This window comes from Urocitellus parryii, chromosome 1 (genome assembly GCF_045843805.1).
Source record: "Urocitellus parryii isolate mUroPar1 chromosome 1, mUroPar1.hap1, whole genome shotgun sequence".
Classification (NCBI taxonomy): domain Eukaryota; kingdom Metazoa; phylum Chordata; class Mammalia; order Rodentia; family Sciuridae; genus Urocitellus; species Urocitellus parryii.
In genome coordinates this window covers 83,736,327-83,760,480 of record NC_135531.1, presented here as the reverse complement: position 1 = coordinate 83,760,480, position 24,154 = coordinate 83,736,327, and the positions used below count along the sequence as shown (strand labels likewise).

At 32.7% G+C, this 24,154-nt stretch overlaps 2 protein-coding genes and 1 non-coding gene across 3 annotated transcripts in view; 1 reads left to right on the top strand and 2 right to left on the bottom strand.

Annotated features, from left to right (window-relative positions):
- Ppip5k2 (diphosphoinositol pentakisphosphate kinase 2) overlaps nucleotides 1–24,124 on the bottom strand; it is an 86,733-nt gene extending 62,609 nt beyond the window's left edge. The window contains exons 1-7 of the mRNA XM_026395031.2: nucleotides 23,916–24,124; nucleotides 13,609–14,006; nucleotides 9,495–9,690; nucleotides 6,852–6,942; nucleotides 5,472–5,557; nucleotides 2,570–2,724; nucleotides 1,061–1,162 (exon numbers count right to left, since the gene is read on the bottom strand). Coding sequence (XP_026250816.1) covers nucleotides 1,061–1,162; nucleotides 2,570–2,724; nucleotides 5,472–5,557; nucleotides 6,852–6,942; nucleotides 9,495–9,690; nucleotides 13,609–13,722 — 744 coding nt within the window. The 5' untranslated portion in view covers nucleotides 13,723–14,006; nucleotides 23,916–24,124. The remainder of the gene's footprint in view (nucleotides 1–1,060; nucleotides 1,163–2,569; nucleotides 2,725–5,471; nucleotides 5,558–6,851; nucleotides 6,943–9,494; nucleotides 9,691–13,608; nucleotides 14,007–23,915) is intronic.
- LOC144255762 (large ribosomal subunit protein eL18-like) lies at nucleotides 4,446–4,964 on the bottom strand. The gene is given in 3 exon segments (XM_077800640.1): nucleotides 4,446–4,480; nucleotides 4,669–4,945; nucleotides 4,947–4,964. Coding segments are annotated over 3 exon segments (330 nt in total).
- LOC113187306 (small nucleolar RNA SNORA26) lies at nucleotides 14,943–15,056 on the top strand. Its single transcript, XR_003301400.1, has one exon. It is a non-coding gene; the product is annotated as a small nucleolar RNA SNORA26 (small nucleolar RNA).
- Nucleotides 24,125–24,154: the final 30 nt, after the last annotated feature.

Sequence of the window (24,154 nt, the reverse complement as noted above, 5' to 3'; positions counted from 1 at the left end):
AGTTGAAAGTTGATATATTAAGATCTCATTTGTTACCAGTTAAAATTTTATTTATTTTTAAAATTTTTTTATATTTTTAAGGGGTGCTTAACCACTGAGTTACATACCCAGCCCTTTTTAAAATATTTTATTTAGTGCCTCACTAAATTGCTGAGGTTGGCTTTGAACTTATGATCCTCCTGCCTCAGCTTCCTGAGCCACTGAGCTTATAGGTGTACATCAATGTGCCCATATGAATATTCTTAAATCACATAATAATTGTCACAGATCTCAAAACCTGGGTAAAGTGTAAAGATATACTTTATCACTGCTTAGAAATGTGGAGGCTATTAGACTCACCTAATATTTTATTATTTAAAGGCCCTTTAAAGAATCATACAATTATTATATTAAAAAGTTGATTTTTAAATATTTTAGTAACTATACTTAGATAAAATGTCTTTCTTCGAAATCCTGTGTGTTTTATTTTAAGCACTTAAGTACACTTTGTTTAAAAAAAGGATTCATAGGCTTCTAACTGCCAAAGGTATTCATGGAACAAAATGGCTTGAGCATCCTTAATTAAAAAGAAAGAGATAAAGAATAGAAGTTAGATTAGTGATGGGTGTTTCCTTCTGAGATTACTGGTAAAATCAAAATACAAAATTACATCTACATGGTCTTTTACGATTCGTACTTGTGATTTTTCAATTTGACTCACAACGGTGTAAAAGTGATAGACATTCAGTAGAAGTCATAATTTGAATTTTGATCTTTTCCTGGGCCAGTGATGCGTACTATGATATTCTCTTATGATGCTAGGCAATGGCAATGAGTCACATAGCTCTTAATGAGTCACACAAGTGTGTTAACAACTCACCCTATAAACCATGTTGCTAATCTTTGATTTTCGGTAGATTGATTAAATGCATTTTCAATGTAGGGCATTTTCAATTTCTGAAGGGTTTATCGGGATGTGACCCCATTCTTAAATGGAGGAGCATCTGTACTTTAATTTATCCTACCTTAACATCGGTATCACCTTGAATACAAAATCAAAATATAGTTCAATCAGTCTTACCTTAACATCAGTACCATCTGTGGGCATAAACTCTTCATATATATATGAACCTGTTTTTCGTACATTGCTTTCAGGGGAGTATACACTACTTCTACTGCCAATCTGAAAGTAAAAATTGTCCATCAATATAAAAACCACATTATTTTACAACTATAATGCACCATTAAAAAATGTGGAAAATCACATTATTTCCCTCATTTTATAATATAACCTTTGTTTCACCTTAGAAATTGTTCCATCTTAGAAATTTTCAAATAATTATTTAATCCATGAATATTTAACAATGTTTATTATGTATTTGGCACTATATTATACTGTCTCTAACTTATGTGTAAGTTAAAGAGCATAAAAATAAAATGATCGGTTGTATTTCTTCTTCTGTGAAGTATCTATTCAGTTCAAAATTTAAAAAAATAAAATAAAATGAACATTAAGAATTAAATCTTTTTTAAAAAATATTTTTTTAGTTGTAGATGAACACATATTTTATGTGGTGTTGAGGATCGAACCAAGTACCCAAGAATGATATTTCTAAGGATCATTCATGTTGCTACATGTTACTCAGGTTTGTTCATGTATACTATACTACTATAAATTTTCTACTGTGTAAATAAACCAGAATTCATCCATTCTCCTATCAGTGTATATTTAGGATATTTTCCAAGCTTTTGTTACTACAACAATTTTGCTTTGAACATTCTTGCAAGTGTCACCATGATATATGTTCATTTGTGTTTCTAAGGATTGCTAGATGGCACATATTCAACTTAACAAATATACTGCCAAAACCTTTTAGAAACTATTTTAAGAATTAAGTCTCACCAGCAAAAGTTCAAGAGTTCCAGCTGTTCTTAGTATTATCAGATTCTTTAACACTTGCCACTCTAATGGCTATTTATTAAAATGACATCTCATTGTATTTTTATTTGCATTTCTATGATTGTTTGTAAGTGTATTTCTAATTCTGATGTGCTGCTAAATTACACTGCTAAGAAGCTGCATTCCTGCTAATGATGTATGGGCTTGTGCTTGTTTTCCATATACATAAGTGTTTTATCTTTGACAAACCAAAAAAGTTAATATGATATAATTATATTTCAGACTTGTTTTGCATTTCTTTTATTATGGGTATGATTAAGCATACCTTCATGTATATAAAAGTTATTAATATAACTTTTTCTATAAACTGTTTACTTTTCTGGGTCAGTTTTCTAAAAGACTGCTTTAACTGAATTTTAGTCTGACAGAAACATGAATAAGAGGTTGAAGACAAATTAAGTACTTTTTCAGTATTCTGTAGGTAGACATTTTGCCAAACAGCATTAAATATTGACAATGACACTATGTTTTTCTAACAATATGATACCAGTTTTATGAATTTACTTCTAAATGATACATTTTCAAGAATTCAAGATAAAATTATAGTTTTATTAAATGCTTTATTACTTTACTATTAATAAAATTTATTCAAAAAATGAAGAATATTACTCAAAGGTTACAAAAGTTTACCTTTCTAAAGAGTCTTTGACTTCCACCTCCAGCAGATGTTGGATAATAAATGTAAACATTGTGATCTTCTGCACTGACTGGTTTTTCTACAAATGGCTTTTGGAAAACTTCTCCATTTACTTCTACATGGTCTTCCCCTTCAATCAGATTGCATTCTATAAATCAAACATAATTAGAAAAAAAAATTACTTTTTGCATTATAATAGAAAGCTTTAAAAAAACAAATAAACAATAGAATGCATTGTTCTAATCTGCAGCAAAACTGTATAAGACTTATCAGGAAACTTGAATTTATCTTGCTTTAATGACATTCAGAAGAAGAAAAAAAATTTTTCACCAAGAATGCTCAATCCTAACAGCATGCTTAAATCACCCACTCTTAAAAAAATTTTTGAAAAAAACCACTCATGTAGAATCTCATTCAGATATGTAGTACAGATATATTTTTAAAAACCTCTTCTTGTGATTCTGATTCCCAGCTAAGGGTAAAATCTGTTCTTTTCAAAATTCTCCAAACTAATGCCACAGCACATCAATCTTCACCTTTAGGACATTTCTCCTTGCACAGGTACTGTAGAAAGTAGGGCCTCTGAATTTTAAGATGGTGTATTTCAATGTGGTAATTTCCTTCTTCATATATATCTTCTATTCCCTGTCTCACTGTCTATCCATGCTTATCCTAAGAAAATTTAAAAGTCAATGCTCTACTCTTGACAATTAGTTTGATAATTATAAAAATTATATCACTTTGTCATTTTCTTTTGTAATAATGATTTTGCTATGAAAGAAAACTTGTTCTAGTATACTGGGAACAGATTCTACCAAAGGTCTGGAAACAATACTGTATAAAAATCTTGATCACATTGGATGATTTCATAAAAACAGAAGTATAGAAGCAAATGCCTGGAACAGAACCAGTAGGGAAGTAGGTTAGCATTATAAATTGGAGCATTCCATCAACATTTACTGAACATATGATCATTAACTATCAACATTAATGTGATTTAACTGTTTATTCAAGTGTACAAATTTTTAAACTATCTTTTAACTTGATAGACAAATTCTACTTCTCAAGGATGAATATTTGGGATTTTTTGTTTTGTTCTTATAGTGTACCGAGGATTGAACTCGGGGTGCTTAAGCAGTAAGCTATCTCTCTAATCCCTTTTACAAATTTTTATTTTGAGACAGCATCTCAATAAGTTGTTGAAGCTGGTCCCAACCTGTGATCTTCCTGACTCAAAATCTAGAGCTGTAGGTATTACAGACAATGCACCCAGCTTATGAAAAGTTAGTTCTTTTCTTTATTATAATTACACTATTTTTTAACTTAGATATCATGCTATGATTGAGGACTTCTTTTTTCTAAACTAAAAATCATAAAGAAAACAAAACTTGGATAATGTATTTACTTGATTTTAATTAGATATATTTATGTAAACAACATATATCAACATTTATGATACATATGAAACTAAGAACTATACTTGTTATTCAGATTCTATGGACTTGCCATTTTACATTACCATGTCAGAGACTTCAAAGTTAAGTATGAAATGATGCAATAAAGAGAGATTGAGGACTAATTCCAGAACAGCACTACCATTCTCTGGAAAATGTATAGGATCATTCATATCATAAATAATATAAAACATGACATTATTTAACTTAGGAAAGTAATTTTTCTGAAAGTTTCTTTCAGATACAGTAATTAATCAAAATTTCCCAAAACAATGTTACCAGAATATTAACTTTCAAAACAAACATTTATCTTGCCCTTTATTTTTTATTTTATCAAATCCAAAGCCTCTTTATTAACAGTAAGATCCAGGGTTGGTTTTTGTAGCCACATCTGGCCCTCCAGCCTCTGGCACGCTCAAATATCCTGCCCTCGGAGCGGACATAGGGTTTGGTGTGGTTGTGTGGGGTCCCAGGAGCCTTGCCAAAATGCCGGTACCCTTCTCGCACCTCGCGAGGACCAGAGAGCAGGACTGTGCCCTTGGGGGAGTCCAGGACCAGTTGGTCAAACGTGAGGATCTTGCCCCCACTCTTGAGGATGCGGCTGTGGGCTCAGCTGCTGAAGCACAGTGCGCACACCTTTAGTTTGGGCACCTCCTGAACATGCACGTCATCTGTTATGTTCCCCACAACCACAGCTGTTTTGTTTTCTCTGCCCAGAAGCTTTATCTTCCAGATCATCCAGGAGAGGGAGAGAGGTGGCCTATTGGTACGACTCATGAACAACATCTTCAGTACAACTTGGTTGAAGGCACAACTGGTTCGTCTAGTTAGAAAGCTGTACAACTTGACCAACAGCCTTAGGTAGATGTCCTGGCTCTTGGGCTCCTTGTGCTAAACCTTTCGGTCCTTGTTGTGGCAATATGTCGACTCCCATGATGGCGCTTACAGCTCGGCCTAGTCCGGAAAGCTATCTTGCCCTTTACATTGAGTTACATAAAACTTACATGCCATGTAGTAGATAACTAGAAAAAAAAGGAGTCATGGCTACTTTAAAATATTAATAGTATTATTTCAATATATGTAGCATCAGGTATTTAATTATGACACTATAGCATGAAGTTTCTATGTCAAAAATGAGTCACCTGCTTTTCCATAATCAATACAAATTCAATAACCAGGTAATTTCAAAACTTACTTTATGATTCTGAAAGATATGTCAAATGCATACCAAAGAAAAGTAGAAGAGATAACTTCTAAATTATTAAACTTTTAGCACAATATCACATTTTAACTGAATATAATACATGATTATTTATTTAAATCATTAAGGAAAACTGTTAAACAGAATACTAAGAATTGTTTAAATTCCTTTTAGTTAAGTAGAGTGACCTAAGTATGTCAAGTGACAGAAGGTAACATACTTAAAATCTTTTATTCTTACCTTTGGGATTATTTGGATCACGGTTCAAAATTGCATAACGAGGAAGTAATATACCTTCTGCTTGAAGAATACTATATACTTCTCTCCTAAAGAAAAAGAAAAACATCCTTACTCTTTTGCTGCTGTGTTTTGCAATGAATATAACACTGTACTTATTGTTATATGTTATTGTGTTGTACTACTAAAAAGGGTATGTATATCAAGTTTTAAAACTTTTTAAAAATGTAGATTTAAACATAAATCTATATCATTTCAAGTATTTAAAAATACTTGAAAGATTCAGCAATGAGAACAAAAGTTTATGAATACTACTTCTTCTAGCATATTATTACTAAATCAAGAGAGTAAATGAATGAATATTTGTTAAAGTTGATAATATCACAATGAAATAATCTGGCTATTAAAAACATGTTTAAATAACATTTAATGACATGGGAAAATGTTCACTGTATTCTCAGAGAAATGTAATTCTAGTTTTCTAAAATGCAAGCATGTACGTGTATATATATTACTCTCTATATGAAAAATATAGTAGATATAGTGACAGAACCAAATGATTATTTTATGCTTTTATTTCTCAAACTTGTTAAAATATATGTGCATTTTTATATATGTATATAACTTACATATGAACATACATTATAATATAGGCCCTAGAAAATGTTTTAAATGTTTAGATAATAACAACTCTACATTCTGGGAGAACAGGAAAAAAAGAACCCAAACCAAAAATCATAAAAGTATTTTTACATATATAATATTGCAATAGTAACAAAAAACAGAACAGTGATATTAAAAGAGTATTTACTAGAGTAAGAAACACATAGATAGGGCTGGGATTGTGGCCCAGTGGTAGAGTGCTTGCCTACCACGTGCAAGGCACTAGGTTCAATCCTTAGCACTACATAAAAATAAATAAAATACATAAGTACACTCATATTTTATAATTTCATTTATAAATCTATACTCTTTGCCTTTAATAAATGTTAACATACAAGAGAAACATTTTAAAATATATATAGTGTATCATTAAAAAACATCTAGTTATGAGTTATTTCCTAATTTCACTTATCAGTCATATGAAAGAAAAATTACTTGAAATTATTCATGGTTTTAGTAGGCTTTGGAAACTAAACAAATGTGGTTTAACTTCTTGTCCCACTACTGGGTACTACTTATGACTCTGGGCAAATTAATTGATCTGATTCTCATGTTTCCTCTCTGTAAAATTCGTCAATAAACACCTATTTATGAATATTACTTTTTAAGGATGCTATGAAATAATGTATGTAAAAACACTTTATGCTATGTCAGTATATAGTAGGTACTAAATAAATGTTAATTTTTCCTTCCCTTAATTTAGCCAACTTCACCACTCACCTATCTTGTATGAGATACTGCATATTCAAGTCATTGATTACAAATGGATTCCTGAGTTTTGCATAGGCAACTGCTTTGTCCAGTGGAAATCCTAAGAACACATATCATTAACATACTCTAAACAATTTCAAGATAAGTTGACATCTATAACTTTATCAACTTGAATTAATGTTCCCATAAAATAATGACCATTATGTTCATAACTGCCTTCTATAAAAGGTATAATATAATATATAAAGAGATTTTAGTTAAGCTTTTACTACTAAATCTCACTTTTTTCCTAGTTAATGCTATCAATAAGGTATACTACATCAGTGGCTATAAAACAAATTAAATCACTGACATGTTAGTCAGTGCCTGACTATATACAAAGTCATCCAACAGAAGGTAAAATTACTTCACATACAAAAAGATTTCTATATATAAATAAGTGAACCATGACTACCTTACAATTTTTAAGACTATACTGTGTATACAACTCTTTTCACTAAATATTTTGATGCCTATATTCTCAAATTAGCTGATAGTCAAAGAATTTATGTACCATTAAAAATAGCAGCAAAAGCAAAACTAATTCACACATAACACATACACTCAAAATATAAAAGAAGAATCATGCTATTGCTAAGCTAGTGCTAAAATATAAGAAAATACTTCCCTAAAATTTCTAGACACTAGTAAAATTACTAATTTTTACAATAAAAATGAATCAAATGGCAGATGTAAGAGAAGTCATTAAACTATCTAAAAAAATTTAATGATTTTATTTTACTTCCTATATTGACACTAAAAATCTCTGCAATTATAGTGGTGCACAGCTATAGTTCCAGCACTCTGAAGGCTGTACCAAGAGTATCTCTTGAACCCAGCAGATCAAGATTAATCTGGGTAGCATAATTAGACCCCATTAAAAAAGGGAAACACACACACACACACACACACACTAGACTCTAGGGGTTCAGAGCATAAACTGCTGTTCAAACCTGGCACACCTTTCACTATGTAACCTTGGGAAAATTTATTTAACATCTTTAAATATATTATTCCAGCTATAAATGATAATTTTGTAAGTCTTACCCTAGTAGAATTTGTGAGGAATGAAACAAGAGTATATCTAAAACACTTAGCACAATACCTGGCATAGTGAGTGCTCAATAATATATGCTACCTGTTATTATTCCTTAAGTGACAGTATTTTAGTGAATATATTATCTATGGAAAAGGGTGAAAATCAGGAGTATGTACAATTTTAGGATTTAACCATTGAAGGTGAAGTGCATCCATGAAGACTCTAGTTTTGCAGCATTACAAAAAAAGTTAGAAAACATTAAGGCATATTGAAATTTAAAAGAACAAAACAAAATAAAAAACTACATTCAATTAAACAAGATTTATTCCTAAATTCCCCTTAGTTTTTGAAATTTAAATGTAAAAACTCTATACCAAAAATCACTTGGCCCCAAATTATATAGCCTTCAAGTTTTAGAGACTCTCAGAATTCGTCACTTGTAAAAGATTTCTTAATGTCTACGATTTGAAGTGTCCTAACATAATCCAACAAATAGAAAACACCTACAGTCAGTTCTCTACTTTTACTGTCAAGAAGAACATTTTTCTTATCAAGAGATGTTGTATGGGATATGAACTTAGATGTAACACCTAGTTTTTAGAGGTAAATAGCTTTTACAGGAAGAATCTTGTGACTGTATAAGAGAACACCTTACCCTCAAGGATAAACAAATTTTAATGTTCTCTAAGATGAGTGGTCTTGGTGATTTGGTGAGCAAAGATCATGACTGTAGTTCTCTATGAAATAATTAAAATTAATTTATACAATGGGGACACAAAAAACTATGCCCCATTTTCTTCTTGTTGAACTGAGACTTTTAAACAACTCAGGACTGTATATTTTGTTAACAGGTGATAATTAAATATCAACACATTTATAACTGAGAACACATCTTTTAAATTATACTTCTTGTTCTTAGTTTATTTAATCTGCAGATTTTTAGGCTATGAATTTCAGATCTATACTTGGTAATAATTTTAACTAGTGGATTTTACTATACAGTAATAATAAAGCTTAACCAATATTTCTGCTTAATTAATAAAAAGTAGTGAGATCTAAAATTTCAAATATTAGTTTCTTAAGACATAAAGTATGCATGCAAACATGAGGAATGACAGATCATTTTCTATACGGCAAAAACAGCTTGCATATTCATACATCAAGAATTTATCCCATTAAATTCAAATGCAAACAAAGATATACATTCAAAGAGATGATCACAATCTCATTTTTAATAGTAAAAATTGGAAATTGTCCACATATTCAGATATTAATTAAATATTTTATGGTACATCTACATAATGATACTATGCCACAGGTTACTGAAGAATGAGAGGGGAAAAATATATATTGATACAATAATGCAAAAGTTAAATATAAACTTATACCTAGGCTATGACACTAAATTTTTTAAAAATATAGAAAAGACTGAAATAAATATACTAAAATGTTAATATAACATTGTTGAGAGTGGGTTGGTCTAATATTATTTTGTTTTATTCAATATTCTATAATTACTATGCATTAATTTTATAATCAGAGAAGAAAAAGGGGTGCCCCCCCTTGTTTAATACCTTTAGAATGGAAAGAAATAAGACAATCACATAAAGGCCAGTTTTCCACTGGTTCATTCAAAATAACTTCCTCTTCAAATACTACTACTGTGATATATTTAAATAAGGAGATCCGTTCCAGAATTTCCTTCATTGGTTTGGATTTGGATTTCTTTGCCATGGAACATATTCCAACCACAATCTGCCTTTCTGGTGGCTAAAAGAGAAACAAAACAAAAAATCAGGCTGACAATATAAACTCCAAAACATAGCTATTTAATTCTTTTCAGAAGTAAATAAGGCTTGTGATAAATATATAAAAGTGATACATTAATCAAAAAAGGCATTTTAAAAATTATATCATTATTATAACAATAAATACCTTATAAATAATTTTCTATAAAGGTCTGGAAAAAATTTTAAAGATATACATTTTTAGAACATTGATACTATTTTCAATCAAGTTAAAACTTAAGGAAATAACCTTGCAGTGGTAGAGCACATGCCCAGCACACGTAAAGTACTGCGTTCAATCCTTAGCAGCACAAAAAATAAATAAAATAAAGGTATCGTGTCCCTCTACAACTAATTAAACAAACAAACAAACAAACAAATTCTGCTTTAACTGACTTTTGTATTTGTTTATCCTCTTCACGGCAGAAAAAAGGGCAAATGTGGGCCCAAACCCATCCAATTCATGTAAAAAGACCAATGGGAATGAAATAAAATATTTTTTCTTGCATGAGTAAGATATGGTTCTACCTTCAAAGCTATATAGTATTCAATTCTTTTTGTGGATTGAGCTTGAATGTTGGTCATTAATGACAACTCAAAAAAATTTTGGAGAGAACCACACTGCTTCCAGAGATGGCAAGAACCTCTGACATTCCAATCTTCACACTCAATATTCCTCCTTAATGATGTTGTTAATGTTACCAGTTTTACACCAAATTGTGGCTCAAAGGCCACAATTAGTTCTAATCTAAAAAGGCAGAATACATAAATAATAACAATAGTAACTTCATACATTCATAAAAAGTTCTGGAGAGTCACCCTGGGGTCTATGCATCCCAGTGCTTAAGAATTTCTCAACTATAAAAAGCTATGTCCAGCTTTTCATTTTGATTCTACTTTCTTTTCCATGATTTGATATATTTTATAAGACATTACAATCTGTACTCAAAAAAAGTGGTTTAGGATATTTCTCTTCTATAATCCAAAAAGAAAATCAGATAGTATTAGAATTAAGTTGTTCTTTTTGCCTAGAAATATACTTCCATGTTTCCTCTTATAATCCATGAAATTTAAAGTTCAAAACAGTATTGAATTATAAAACAAAGAGATAATAAATTGTATCCTTCTTGGGATCTGCTATCTTTATTTTCTCTGATCATCCAGTTTTATGTTTGTTTATTCAATTTTTATGCTGATCAAAAGCCTTGGCATAGCTCATTATAATGTTCCTAAAGTAGATACATCAGGATAACATAAGTATTCAACGTAACATTTCACACTGTTTTAGTATTTTTTAAAGGTACTAGATTATGGTTTTCTATTATAGACCTATTAATGAATCTGTTCATTGGCTAAGATGATAAGAAAACATTGACATTAAAAATGTAAACAAACAAAAACTTATAGTCTTAAGACAAAATTTTCCTATTAGGTATGACCTTAGAAGTACAAACTAATTATAAAACAGATCGGAGTTATTTTGTGTGTTAGCTTTTCATTGCTGAAACAAAATACCTGAGAAAAACAAGTTAGAGGAGCAAATTATTTCAGCTCACAGTTTCAGAAGTTTCAGTCAGCTAGTTCCACTGCTTTGGGCCTGAGGCAAGGCAGAACATCATGGCAGAAAGGCATAGTGGAGAAAAGCTGCTCACTTCACAGCAGCTAGGAGGCAGAGAAAAAGAGAGGAAGGGGCAAGGGACAAGATACACCCTTAAGGGCACACCCCCAGTGACCAACTTCTTCCGACTAGGTCCCATTTCCACTACATACCAATAATGACAACAAATTATGAATTCCTCAATGGATTAATTCATTTATCCAATCACTTCCCTAAATTTTCACCTCTGACTATTGTTACACTTGGGACTAAGCCCTCAACATATGAATCTTTGAGGTATATTTCATATCTAGACCATAACGCTGTGTTAGATTTAATGCCTAACAAAATTGAAACTCACATTTTTGAAATCTTAAAAGGAGAATGATAGTTCCATATGAAACTATAGGTCAAAAGAACAAGCTCCATGAAAGTGTCAACTGCACATCATGAATACAAGTTCAGTTTATTTAACACCATATTCCAAGAACTCTATTGTATAAAGTCTAGTTGTATAGAAAGTACTATTCAATACTAAAGAACTTTGAGTCTAATAGGGAACACAACAATAATATAGTAACTTGTGACACATGTAATACAAGTATTACATGTCAAGGTATTAACATAGTACTAAGGAAGAAGTGATCAAATTTGTCATGCGAAAAGAGCATGGAGAATGGAGTGAAAGACACAAAAATCTGAGGAGGGTTTTGAAGAATAAATGTAATTCAAGTACTTCAAAATAAGGGCATTTTAGAGCAACAAAGAAACATATTCAACAGCAAACACACATGATATGGCATGAATAAATATATGGAAAAAATTTTTGAGGGGAACTAGGGATTGAACCTAGAGGTGCTCTACCACTGAGCTATATCCTCAGTTTCCCCTTTTTATGTTTTTATTTTGAGACAAGGTCTCTCATTTAGGGCCTCACTAAGTTGTTGAGGTTGGCCCCAAAGTTAGGATCCTCCTGCCTCAGCCTCCTGAGCCACTGGGATCACAGGAGTGCGCCATTGTACCCAGTTGGACGTAAAATTTTGATGTTACTAAAACACAAAAGGTAGGAAGAATGGGAGATAACTACCTATAAATAGAGACGGGAGATAAAATTCCTTACATGTGAGAATACAGGACTTGTTCTAGCAGTAGTGTCCACACTGTTCAGAACTCCAGAGAAAAATAGTAAGGCTAGCTGGGGCCAAGTCAGTAGTGCTTTCTAGTCTAAGTGAACCAGAGAAGTTCTACTTTCAAACTTTACTTCTAGATAAGACTTTAGATGAAGAAAAGTTTTGAATGGGCAGAGAGAAGCTTGATAATCATTATTTTTTTCAAGGGTAGGTAATAGGGAAGATGTTCTGTACTGAGAGTTTTAAAAGAGGAACAATCCAGTTTGCATTATAGATATGTGTAACTTAACTCAGAAATATGTTGCTATGGAAAAGGCCTTAAAGAGCTATTTTTGGTTTGTTTTTTTATCACTTTTACCAAGCATAAGAGTTTTCCTTTTAAAATAAAATTATCTTTCCAATTTAACTTAGAAAACTAAGCATGTATTATAAAATGTCTGTATTTTAAATCAGCCCTTAGAATATAGCAATCCATGCACACGTAAAAAAAAAATCTATGATGACTAAGGAAAACATTGGAAGAATTTAACTGTAGAAAAACGAACATAATAGATGTTATCCAGTGTGGGTACAAACATTCTACTATGTCAGAAAGAGAATCAGACACACTTATTTGCAGTGTGTTCACACACTTATGCACATGATGCAGCCTCTCCTTTTAGCCAGTTTGTAGATTTCTGAATAGCTAATAAATAGTGATATCTTCAGTTCAACCAGCACTTCCATTTAGAACCTGATAAACAAAGAATTTGGTTAAGCAGTTTTCTTCTTTAGTACCTTTAAAATTATTTCCTTCTACCTCTTAATCTTGATGTATTTGTTATGTATTTCAAATACAAGAAATAATTCTAAAGCATGGCCCAGATTTCTATTTCTCTTAGCCATTTTTTTTTCTGCAAAGCCCCAAGTTACATGATGTATATTACTGAAAGAAACTAAAATAAGCATCACTAAATAACTTAGAAATATGAACCTTAACTATATTTACCATATTACTTGATCACCATCAATTCAATAACATCCCTCACAAAATGTTACTTGATCAGTTTAAAAATTTTCCAACAAATTTGTACATGAAAAAAAATCTTAATTTAAGGTCATAGTATTCATTCACATTAACTGGGATTAGCAGAAATACCATATTGCTCTCTCACCAAAGAAAGAAACAACTTACAGAATCATCTTCCTCATCATCATCGTCATCTGCATGGTGGAAGAAATGTCGATAACTTCCAGGGTTTATTTCTGTATCTTCAGGCCCAACAAAGAATCTGGGGGCTTCACTCATTTTTACTTCATTTAATATAGATATAATAAAGTATCTATACTAAAACTACTTCTAAATAAATAGTATCAGAAGAAAGCATTCTCCCTATACTAGCTGACACAGGTCTGCTGCAGTTTGTTTCTGCTTATACAATCACTTGAAAGTGCGATGACAGTTAGTTGGCAAATATTCCTTTGTTCTCAGATATCATTGCTTCATTGTGGATACCAAAGTTGCTGCTGCTGTTTAAAATACAAAAACAATGAGGCTGTTGTATTCCTGAGTTGACACAGCAATCGTTTTACCTAAAATGCAATAAAAAAAATTGAGTGTACTTTAAAAACATTCCTGTCACTTAGATAATTTTAAGTGATGCTTGCATAGTCAGCATCCAATAACTGGATGAATACTTTCAAAATGAAAATGTTTTCTTCCATAAGATTAATTAACAGTGTAATTTTCAGTAAAACACAGCACATCAATTTAATAAGGTGATACAAAATAATATAAAACTACACACTAAATTCTTCAAGTGCAAAAATAACAAATTAAGAGAAAATTATTTGAATTATAACAAAATTATATTAAAAGTTACATCCTTTAGCACATAGTTCAGAACTATCTGAATGGAATGGAACAGATAAACCTATTTATGTAGGTTTAACAGCTACTAACAATTGAGCACTAATCTGAAGTGACATTAAGTTGATTGTAGAAGTTTAGTTTGAAAACAGGTTTTTAGGGAATATAATATTATAATACATTCTAGTCCATACATAAATCTACAAAAAAAGTGGGGGGAAACAGAGTGAAAATAAGATTTCTAACAGTAGTTCCTAAATTTGCAGAACTTAAACACTCTTTAGCAAATCTAATAATATCTATAGATCCTCCTCACCCCCAAAATGCTCATGAACACTAAACTCTGCAAGCAATTTTATGTTCTTTAATGACAAACTCTTCCATATAATCAGGCACCCATGAAATCAGATCAGTTAAAGAACTATCATGTAATAGTGCTGATTGAAAAATATTCTTTACCAAAGTCATTTACATGTACTTGGACTCTGGTAATATTAAAATTAATTATCTACCAAGAGCAAATTATATATCAAATCCTTCAATTGTTTACTGATATTAAAAGACCTTACTTGATCAAATAACTTTTAAAAGAGTTTAATAATATACTAGATAGAATTGCAACACACAATTCTAAAAGTCATATTCCTTTGCCCTTTCTTGTGTGCTTTTAAAGTTGATGCAGTGCTTTAAGAGGCTAACACTGAAGGTTAAAGGTAACTTCCATAAAATTTAGAGAACAGGTTGCAAAACTCCTCTTTGAATCAGTTACAATTGAAAAAAAAAAGAGGTTATATTACTGAAGGTCTAATTCCAGTTTCAGTTTAACTGGTGGCTCCTTATAAATATTAAACCAGTTTAATCAGTCAGCCTTTATTTATCTTTAAATTGAACAATGTTATGAAACACATAACAGTTTGTGACTAAAAAATTGGAAGAAATAATTTACTTTATTAAAAAATGCTTTTTTTCCCAGTTACTTGGGAGGCTGAGACAGGAAGATGGCAAGTTTGAGGCCAATTTGGACAACATAGCCACAGTTGTCTCAAAATAAAATAACTTGGGCATGTATCTCAGTGGTAGAGCATCCCTGGAATTTACTCTCCAGTATCACCAAAAGAAAAAAAAAAAGCTTTTTGTTTCTATTCTTTCTTCACTGTTTAACATTAAAAAATGTTTTCTGATAAAGAAAAAATGGTTTCCAATTGCTATAACACTTGATGGCAGTAGGTAAGTTAATCTCAGCTCTGTTTTGTATCAAATGGTAAATATCCTTAGGTTTCTTCTTACTTGTTTTTTACTCTTCCTATTTAAACACAGCCCAAATATTTCAGCAGCAGAAAGGGTACGATATTGGAGTCAGATATACCTATTTCAGTCTGTCACTACATAACTACTAGTAACTTATGCTAGTTTCTCTGAGCTTTCGTTTCTTCATCTATAAAAAAGGGAGTGAAAGTGCTTGACACATATCAAACACTCATTAAACCATAGTTTCTATAAGCACTTCTATAAACAAAGTTCCCAACTAATATAACATGGAAATCTAAAATAATATCACTCATTATTTGTTGAAATACATTTATTTAATCAATAAATACTATTCACATATTATAAAAGACATACTATTAGATACTGGCAATTGTACTTCTTCTACTTTAGGTATTCTAATAAACGTGATAAAACTTTTGTTTTAGAGGTTGAGATAAAAATTAAGTTTTAAAAATTATGTAGTTTTAGAGTATTATTTTGTAATATCTGAAACACATAAAACTGAATTTTTAAAATAAAAATCAGTTAATTACCCCATAACCTAGCGGCAGGACTAATAGTTGCAGTTCTTGGTTATAGAACTGGATTGAATTTCCTACTAACTAGTCTTTTTGATATATATTTTCCCACATTTTTGTGATGCTTAATACCACTCACATATACATACGTCATACACACACACACACACACACACACATATATGGAAAATCAACTTTTTCTTGATGGGTGGCAACTGTGTATTCCATAGATATTTTTCCAAAACAATGAATTAATGATTGAGCTGTCCCCTTTTTTGAAGTACACTGATACATGTCTCTCATTTGATTATAAATTTAGATCTGAAATCATGTCTGATTCATTTATTTGGAGTAAGGCAATAGTTAAATCCACAAATAAATATGTTAGAAGACCTCTCTATAAGATAACAGTTAAGTACGAATTTAAATATATATGGGAAATCAGCCACAAAGAGTTAGAGCATTTTAGGTAAGAAACATGAAAAATTAAAAATTCTAAAACAGAAGTGTGTTTGGTATATTTTCACGTTCTAGGAATAGAACATGAATACACAGCAGGCAAACAAAGGAAGAATGGTTAAAAAAAAGACATCAGAGAAGTAGCTAAGATGTATACAAATGACTTAAAAATGAATTTTATTGGATTACATTTAAGACAATTGGGAAGCAGAAATAAATTCAGATTAAACAGGTTTTTTTGTTGCTTTTTAATGATTTTGTTAAAAAGGTAGGTAAACTGATTTGGGCTTCAGAAAAACATATGGTTAAAGAAAGTTGTTTTTCCCCCTCCGTTACTCCATTTCAATATATGAGAGATAGTTACAAATATTATTAAAGGACTAAACAAGTTAATGGTAAGTGGACAAATTCAGGAGCCCAAATACCTGGGTTTTAATATTGAATTCAATAACTGTATGAACTTGAACAGTGTCTCAGGGACCTAATTTCCTCATCTGTAAATTATATCTATCTTGTGGCTTGTTAGAAGGATTAAATATAATACATTAAAAATGCTTGTATCCCAGAATATGAGAAGAACTCAAACTATCATAATTTGTTGATGACATGATTCTATATTTAGAGAATACAAAAAATTCCACCAGAAAACTTAATAAATTAATTCAGCAAAATACCAGGATATAAAATTAATACCCATAAATCAAATTCATTTCTATACATCCGTGATGAATCTTCTGAAAGAAAATTAGGAAAACTACCCCATTCACTATAGCCTCAAAAAAAAAAAAAATTGGGAATCAATCTAACAAAAGAGATGAAAGACCTCTACAATGAAAACTACAGTACACTAAACAAAGAAATTGAAGAAGACCTTAGAAGATGGAAAGATCACTCATGTTCTCCAAAAGGCAGAAGTAACACTGTCAAAATGCCATACTACCAAAAGTTCTATTTTAATGCGATTGCAATTAAAATCCCAATGACAAGGCTGGGATTGTGGCTCAGTGGTAGAAGGCTCGCCTAGCACATGTGAGGTACTGGGTTTGATCCTCAGCACCACATAAAAATAAATAAATTAAATAAAGGTATTGTATGATTGTATAACTAAAATATATATTTAAAAATCCCAATGGCATTTCTCTTAAAAATAGAAAAAACAGTAATGAAATTCATGGAAAAATAAGAGCCCCAGAATAGCCAAAGCAATCCTTAGCAAGAAGAGTGAAATAGGATGCATCACAATACCAGACCTTAAACTATACTACACTATACTACAGAACTATAGTAACAAAAACAGCATGGTATTAGCACCAAAATTGACGTGTAGTCCAACGGTACAGAATAGAAGACACAGAGACAAACCCACATAAATACAGCTATTTCATATTAGACAAAAGTGCTAAAAACATACATTGGAGAAAAGAGAGCCTCTTCTACAAATGGTGCTGGGAAAACTGGAAATCCACATGCAGCAAAATGAAATTAAATCCCTATCTCTTACCATGCACAAAATCCAACTCAAAGTGGACCAACGATCTAGAAATCAGACCAGAGACCCTACGCCTATAATAGAAGATAAAGCAGGCCCAAGTCTTCATCATGTTGGCTTAGGACCTAACTTCTTCAACAAGACTCCTAAAGCACAAGAAATAAAATCAAGAATCAATAAATGGGATGGATTCAAATTAAAAAAGCTTCTCCTCAGCAAAGGAAACAAAAAGTAACATGAAGAGAGAGCCTACAGAATGGGAGAAAATCTTTACCACACGTGTATCAGATGAAGCACTAACCTCCAAGATTAGTGCTATATGAATTTATTATCCAATAAATAAATGGGCTAAGGAATTGAACACACACTTCACAGAAGATATAAAATCGATCAACAAATATATGAAAAACTGTACAACATCTCTAGCAATTAGAGAAATGCAAATCAAAACTACTCCAAGATTTCCTCTTACTCCAGTCAGAATGGCAATAAGTGTTGGTGAGGATGTGGGAGAAAAGTTATACATTACTGGTGGGACTGCAAATTGGTGCAATCAATCTGGAAAGCAATATGGAGATTCCTCAGAAAACCTGGTAGGGAACCACTATTTGATCTAACTATCCCACTCCTCGGTCTATACCCAAAGAATTTAAAATAAGCACACTACAGTGACACAGCCACATCAATGTTTATAGCAGCTCAACTCACAATAGCTAAACTGCAGAAACAACCTAGATGCCTTTCAGTAGATGAATGGAAAGAAATTTTGGTATATATACACAATGGAATATTACTTAGCCTCGAAGAAGAATGAAATTATGGCATTTGCATGTAAATGGATGGAGTTGAAGAATATCATGTTTATTGAAGTAAGCCAATCCCCAAAAACCAAAGGCCGAATGTTCTCCCTGATAAGTGGATGCTGATCTGTAATGGGAAGAGGGCATGGGAAGAATGGAGGAACTCTGGATTGGGTAGAAGAGAGGTAGAAGAGGGGAGGGGCTATAAGGGTGCAAAGAATGGTGGAATGAGACGGTAATTATTTCCCTATGTACATGTATGACTGAATGAATGGTGTAACTCTGCATTGTATACAACCAGAGAAATGAAAAGTTGTGCTCCATTTGTGTACAATGAGTAGAAATGCATTCTGTTGTCATGTGTAACTAATTGGAACAAACAAAAAAAAATGCTTGTATTCCAATTTCAAGGTCATACTCCATACCAATTAAATCAGAATGTTCAAGAGTAGGGTTGAGGTATTTTTAAGGTTCCCAGGTAATTCTAATGAACAGACAAGGTTTAGAACTCATATAGTAACCCCCACCCCCCTCAAAAGAATAAGAGGATGGAAGAATGGAAGCACATAGTAAGCAAAATATATCCGTTCACTGTTGTTTTTTTAAAAATATTTTTTAGTTGTTGATGGACCTTTAGTTTTTATTTATTTCTACATGGTGCTGAGAATCAAACCCAGTGCCTCACACATGCTAGGCAAGTGCACTTCCACTGAGCTACAACCCCACCCCTCACTGTTGTTTTGACAGTATGCTATTAGTATAGGGAATCTGATTATCTTCTATAATAGAAAGGAGATAAAAGTGATGACGCACAATCTTTGCCTTCTGGTGCTTGGTACATCTCAAGTACTCAATAAATATTCTGCCACAAAACTTTCCTCAATAACTTTCAAAACTTCTTCCCTCCATCACTTATTGTGACGTTTGGTCACCTACAACCTTATCATTATTTAACAGTTTGGGTTATGTATCTCTCTCCAAAATAAAAACATAAAAGTAATGAACACTTAATAAACACTGTTATCTGATAAGTAACTAGTTAATGCAGAGCTTCCTAACATGCTGCCTCACCATAAATGAGCTATATGTATGTTACAAAATTGTCTCAGCCATCAAGACAGCTATACCCGCTGGCCAGTTGCTTCCAGGGCATTCTTTTCAGTTTCCCAAAATACAGGACATATACAATAATTTTCTATGTCTGCCTTAATGTGAAAAAAGTTGAGAAGCACTTAGTTAATACTGTGGGATAGGGATATTTTCCTCATTTTAAAAATGCTGGTACATCTATGTATGTTCATTATTTCATTATAAATGATTACTTGAGGCTCAAAAGTTCAAGTATTGAGAACTTGATGAAATCATATTCAATGATCACATAGGTCAATAAGAGTGGCAAAATGTCAGATATCAGTTAAAAGTAAAAAATCAGCAATCCATAGTTTTTATTACATTACTGAAATACTTAATAAATTCTTGGAAAACTAAAAGTATAGAATAAACCTTTTTTTTCCCTCTCATTCACGTGGCATACATATGGTACAAAATGAAATAAAATGAGCCCTGTAGGAGATCTAGGATATTCTAAATGGTTTATTTCACTTAAACTCTGATAATTGAACCAAATGTATTATATATATAACATTTTCAACATTATTCAGCACTTTGAGCCACAACCCTAGTCCCATAATTAATAATTCTTAACTAGACAATCTATATTTTAATAAATGGATGAACAGCTATATTTGGGTAACTCTCTAAATCTATGCAAAAGACAAGCATTACTTAACCCTGATTTCTAAATTTGAAATGAGCACCATCCTGTCAATAAGTTTCCACACTCAAAGCAGTAGTTCTCCAACTTCAGCATACATCAGAATCACCTAGAGGGCTTGTTAAAAGTACTAAACTAAAATGTTTGTGGGGTGAGGGCCAATATTTTGAGTTTTTAAAAAGTTCCAAGCTGATGCTGATGCTGTCTGACTAAGAATCACACGTTGAGAATAATTACTATATTCTTTGACAAAACTGGGTTTGAATGCTTTTTCTTAAATTTGCTCAGCTGTGTCCTTAAAAGTTATTGAACCTGTCTAACTATCATCTGTAAAACAGGATTATAAATCTCATGTATTTTTTTGAAGACTAAATGACAATAACAATGACAATGCTTCAAAAACCAGTTTATGTTAAGCACGTAATAAATGTTAGCTGTTTATATATTCTGTTAACTGTGATAAATAAGACAAGATTTTTTACCTTATTCTAACTATCAAAGAACAAAAATAACTCAATTTAGAGTCTAACTACTTACCTTCCATCCAAGGAAGCCACAGAAACTTCTCTTTGTCAATGCTGCTGCTGGAAACCTCACTACATATTTTCCAGTGTCACCACACTACTTGAGACTATCATAAACACTACTGCCCAGGATAAAGAGTCTTCTCTTTCATAGCTTTATTGGTCCTGGCCAGAGCTACTAGTCCTCAAAAAAATACCTTGTTTAAATCCCATGAGTCCTACACAGTATTCAGAGGCCCCTTGGCTGAATACAAAACTCTGTCCAAGCTTTCACTGTAGCCCTTTCCATAAATTCCCTCAAGGCCCAGTTTTAATACTATATCTCTGCTCCCCAAATCAGAGAAAATGAGAACTCCAGTATTGCTGCTCAACCTGAACACAGATACATAACCAGTTTACCTCATGTCCCCAAAGCATTTTCCAATGGAATCACTCTTATAAATGGTGACTTCTAAGGCATTAATAGTAAACTGCATAAGAGGGTATTAAATAGGCTTCTTCAGGATGGCAAAGGCAAACTAGTAACATTTCTAAGGTTATTTATTTTTAAAAAGTCCAAGTTTCATACAACCTTCACATTGATTTTTTTTTTCCTTCTCCAAATGTTCATATAATACCCTTCTGCTGAGCCTGCATTTCCTTCTCCCTGGAAATCACTCCTCCCCTGTAGGAATAGGAAGTCTTATTCTTCCTTAAATAAATGACTGGAAGGCTTCAATAAATGCTCTCCTAACAACTATCATGCCTCTGGGAGGCCCTAACTACACAACAAAACCCTCTCCCATCCAATATGCTCCACAATATTTCAGATCTATTTTTACAACTGTCTCTAGAGTTGGGGCTTGTTTCCCTCCCAAATTTATTACGAAAAATTTCAAATATTCAGAAACGTTGAGAGAACAATTCACTAAACAACCATATGCCCACCATTAAACTCAACAATGATCAACTTTTTTTTATATTTACTTTTTATTTATGTAACCACATACATATGCATATATTTACTGCACCATTTGAAAGTAAGCTGTAGGCATCAACATACATGACCTCTAAATACAGTGGCATTCATCTCCAAAAAATAATTGCATCTTTCTACTTAAACACAATACCATTTCCATCTAAGAATATTATTAAATTGTTCTACAATATTGTCTATACTAGTTGCCTGGTAGCTTTTGAAAAACAAGGATCTCAACTATATATTTTCATTTCTTAGTGTACAGCACTTATTTGGGTGATTAATAAATGTTCTAGGGTTGGGGATGTTGCTCAGTGGTAGAGTGATTCTAGCATGCAGAAGACCCTGGGTTCAATTCCCAGTACAAAAAATTCTATCAACTGTTAATTTTAATATACCCTCATAACAACTCTATATGTCATATAAGTTTAAAACTTAAATAGAAAGCTTTGATTTTACTCCTATAAGCTTCCTGCACATCAATCAGTCACTAGTTTTAAATAAGCCTGTGCTGCAATAAGTATTTGGGATTTTGAACTAGTTAATTCTGCATCACAATACTGATGCTCCATAAAGATATAGATCATGTCTGCCACTTGTCAGACACAAGTAGAAACACACAAAAATTTTTTAAATGAATGAATACTTTTAGCCACTGAAATTGTTGATGAAAAAAAATTGGAATTGTGTAAGAATAATGGTAGGACAGTAGAATGCAGATTTTGGAACCAGGGAGATTTAGTTTCTAATAGAGATTCAAATGTTTACTTGCAGCAAAAGTTTACTGGGGAGAGTGTTACTTGACCTCTGTAAGCCTCAATTTCTACCTTTATAAAACAGGGGTAAATTTTGAGGAGCAACTGTGTAAAGCACTTGTTACAATGTTCATTAATGGAAGCTACTTTCGTTATTTTATCCATCTGAAACAAAAACTATATATTTCATTGAGGAAATAATAATAGCAAAACAAAATTCTATCCCAGTGTAGGGCTAGGATGCTAGTTGCTGAAGTCAGCCATGCTTCTTACTTCTACAGCTAAACCTTCCAGCTTGCTAAACCAAGATAACTATTACTTACAGTACTCCAAGATCATAATCTGCCAGGAAGTTGCCCAGAACCTCGTGAATGAAATCCAAAGGTCACTACCCACAAACCAGGATGTAATAGTCTCCAATCGATTAGGTGCAGCAGTGAACTGCAGCCTCCCTACCATAACAGAAAACTGCAACAATGCACAAGGCTTTTGTTCTTTTAAAGTGGGCGTGGAGGAGCAACAAGCAAAGGAACAAAGAATAAGGAATGGAAATTATTTAAAATAGCCACTTCTAGGGCTGGGATTGTGGCTCACTGGTAGAGTACTTGCCTGACAATGTGTAACTGGGTGCGATTCTCAGCACCACATATAAATAAGTGAATAAAATAAAGATCTATCAACAACTAAAACTGAAAAATAAATAGCCAACTCTACCCACAGCGGTCCTCAAATTCGAAGGTGCTAACCTTTGGTGGAACTAGTGGCAGTTAGGGGAAGCTCCGCAGTTCCCTAACTTAGCTGCCATTTGTGGAGTTTCAAAACCAAGAAACTTGAAAAAGGAAAGCAATGGAGGAGGAGGAGGAGGAGGAGGAGGCGGAGGAAGGGACAACCAGACGCAAGGGACCCTGAGGGCTGTACTGTCACTCTAAGCCCGCGAAGCCGTTCGACTAACACATGCCCTTTCAAGGAGCCGCCTGTTTGGGGTCCTTAAAGCAAAGGAGGCAAAGCAAATGCCTACCAGCGGCAGCAACCATCTGGAGATCAGTTTCTGTATCTCCTGTCCTCCATTGATCTTGGGGCCCTCACCTGACTCGGACGCGGTCGTCATGCGAGTGCTGGAAATAGCCCGACACACATAGGCTTCAGTTTCTTCCCCTTTTAATTCTGGGGACAAGGGTGGGTGAGGTTTTGGTCCTGAGACTTCAGCTGTTCGCGGGGACGGGGGTCTTCTTTGTTCAGCAGCAGCTAAAGAGCCACATAGAGGTAGCTGAGGCACTACTACACCTCTTGAATCCCGGGCACGCCTCTTCTTCACCCGCCTAGGG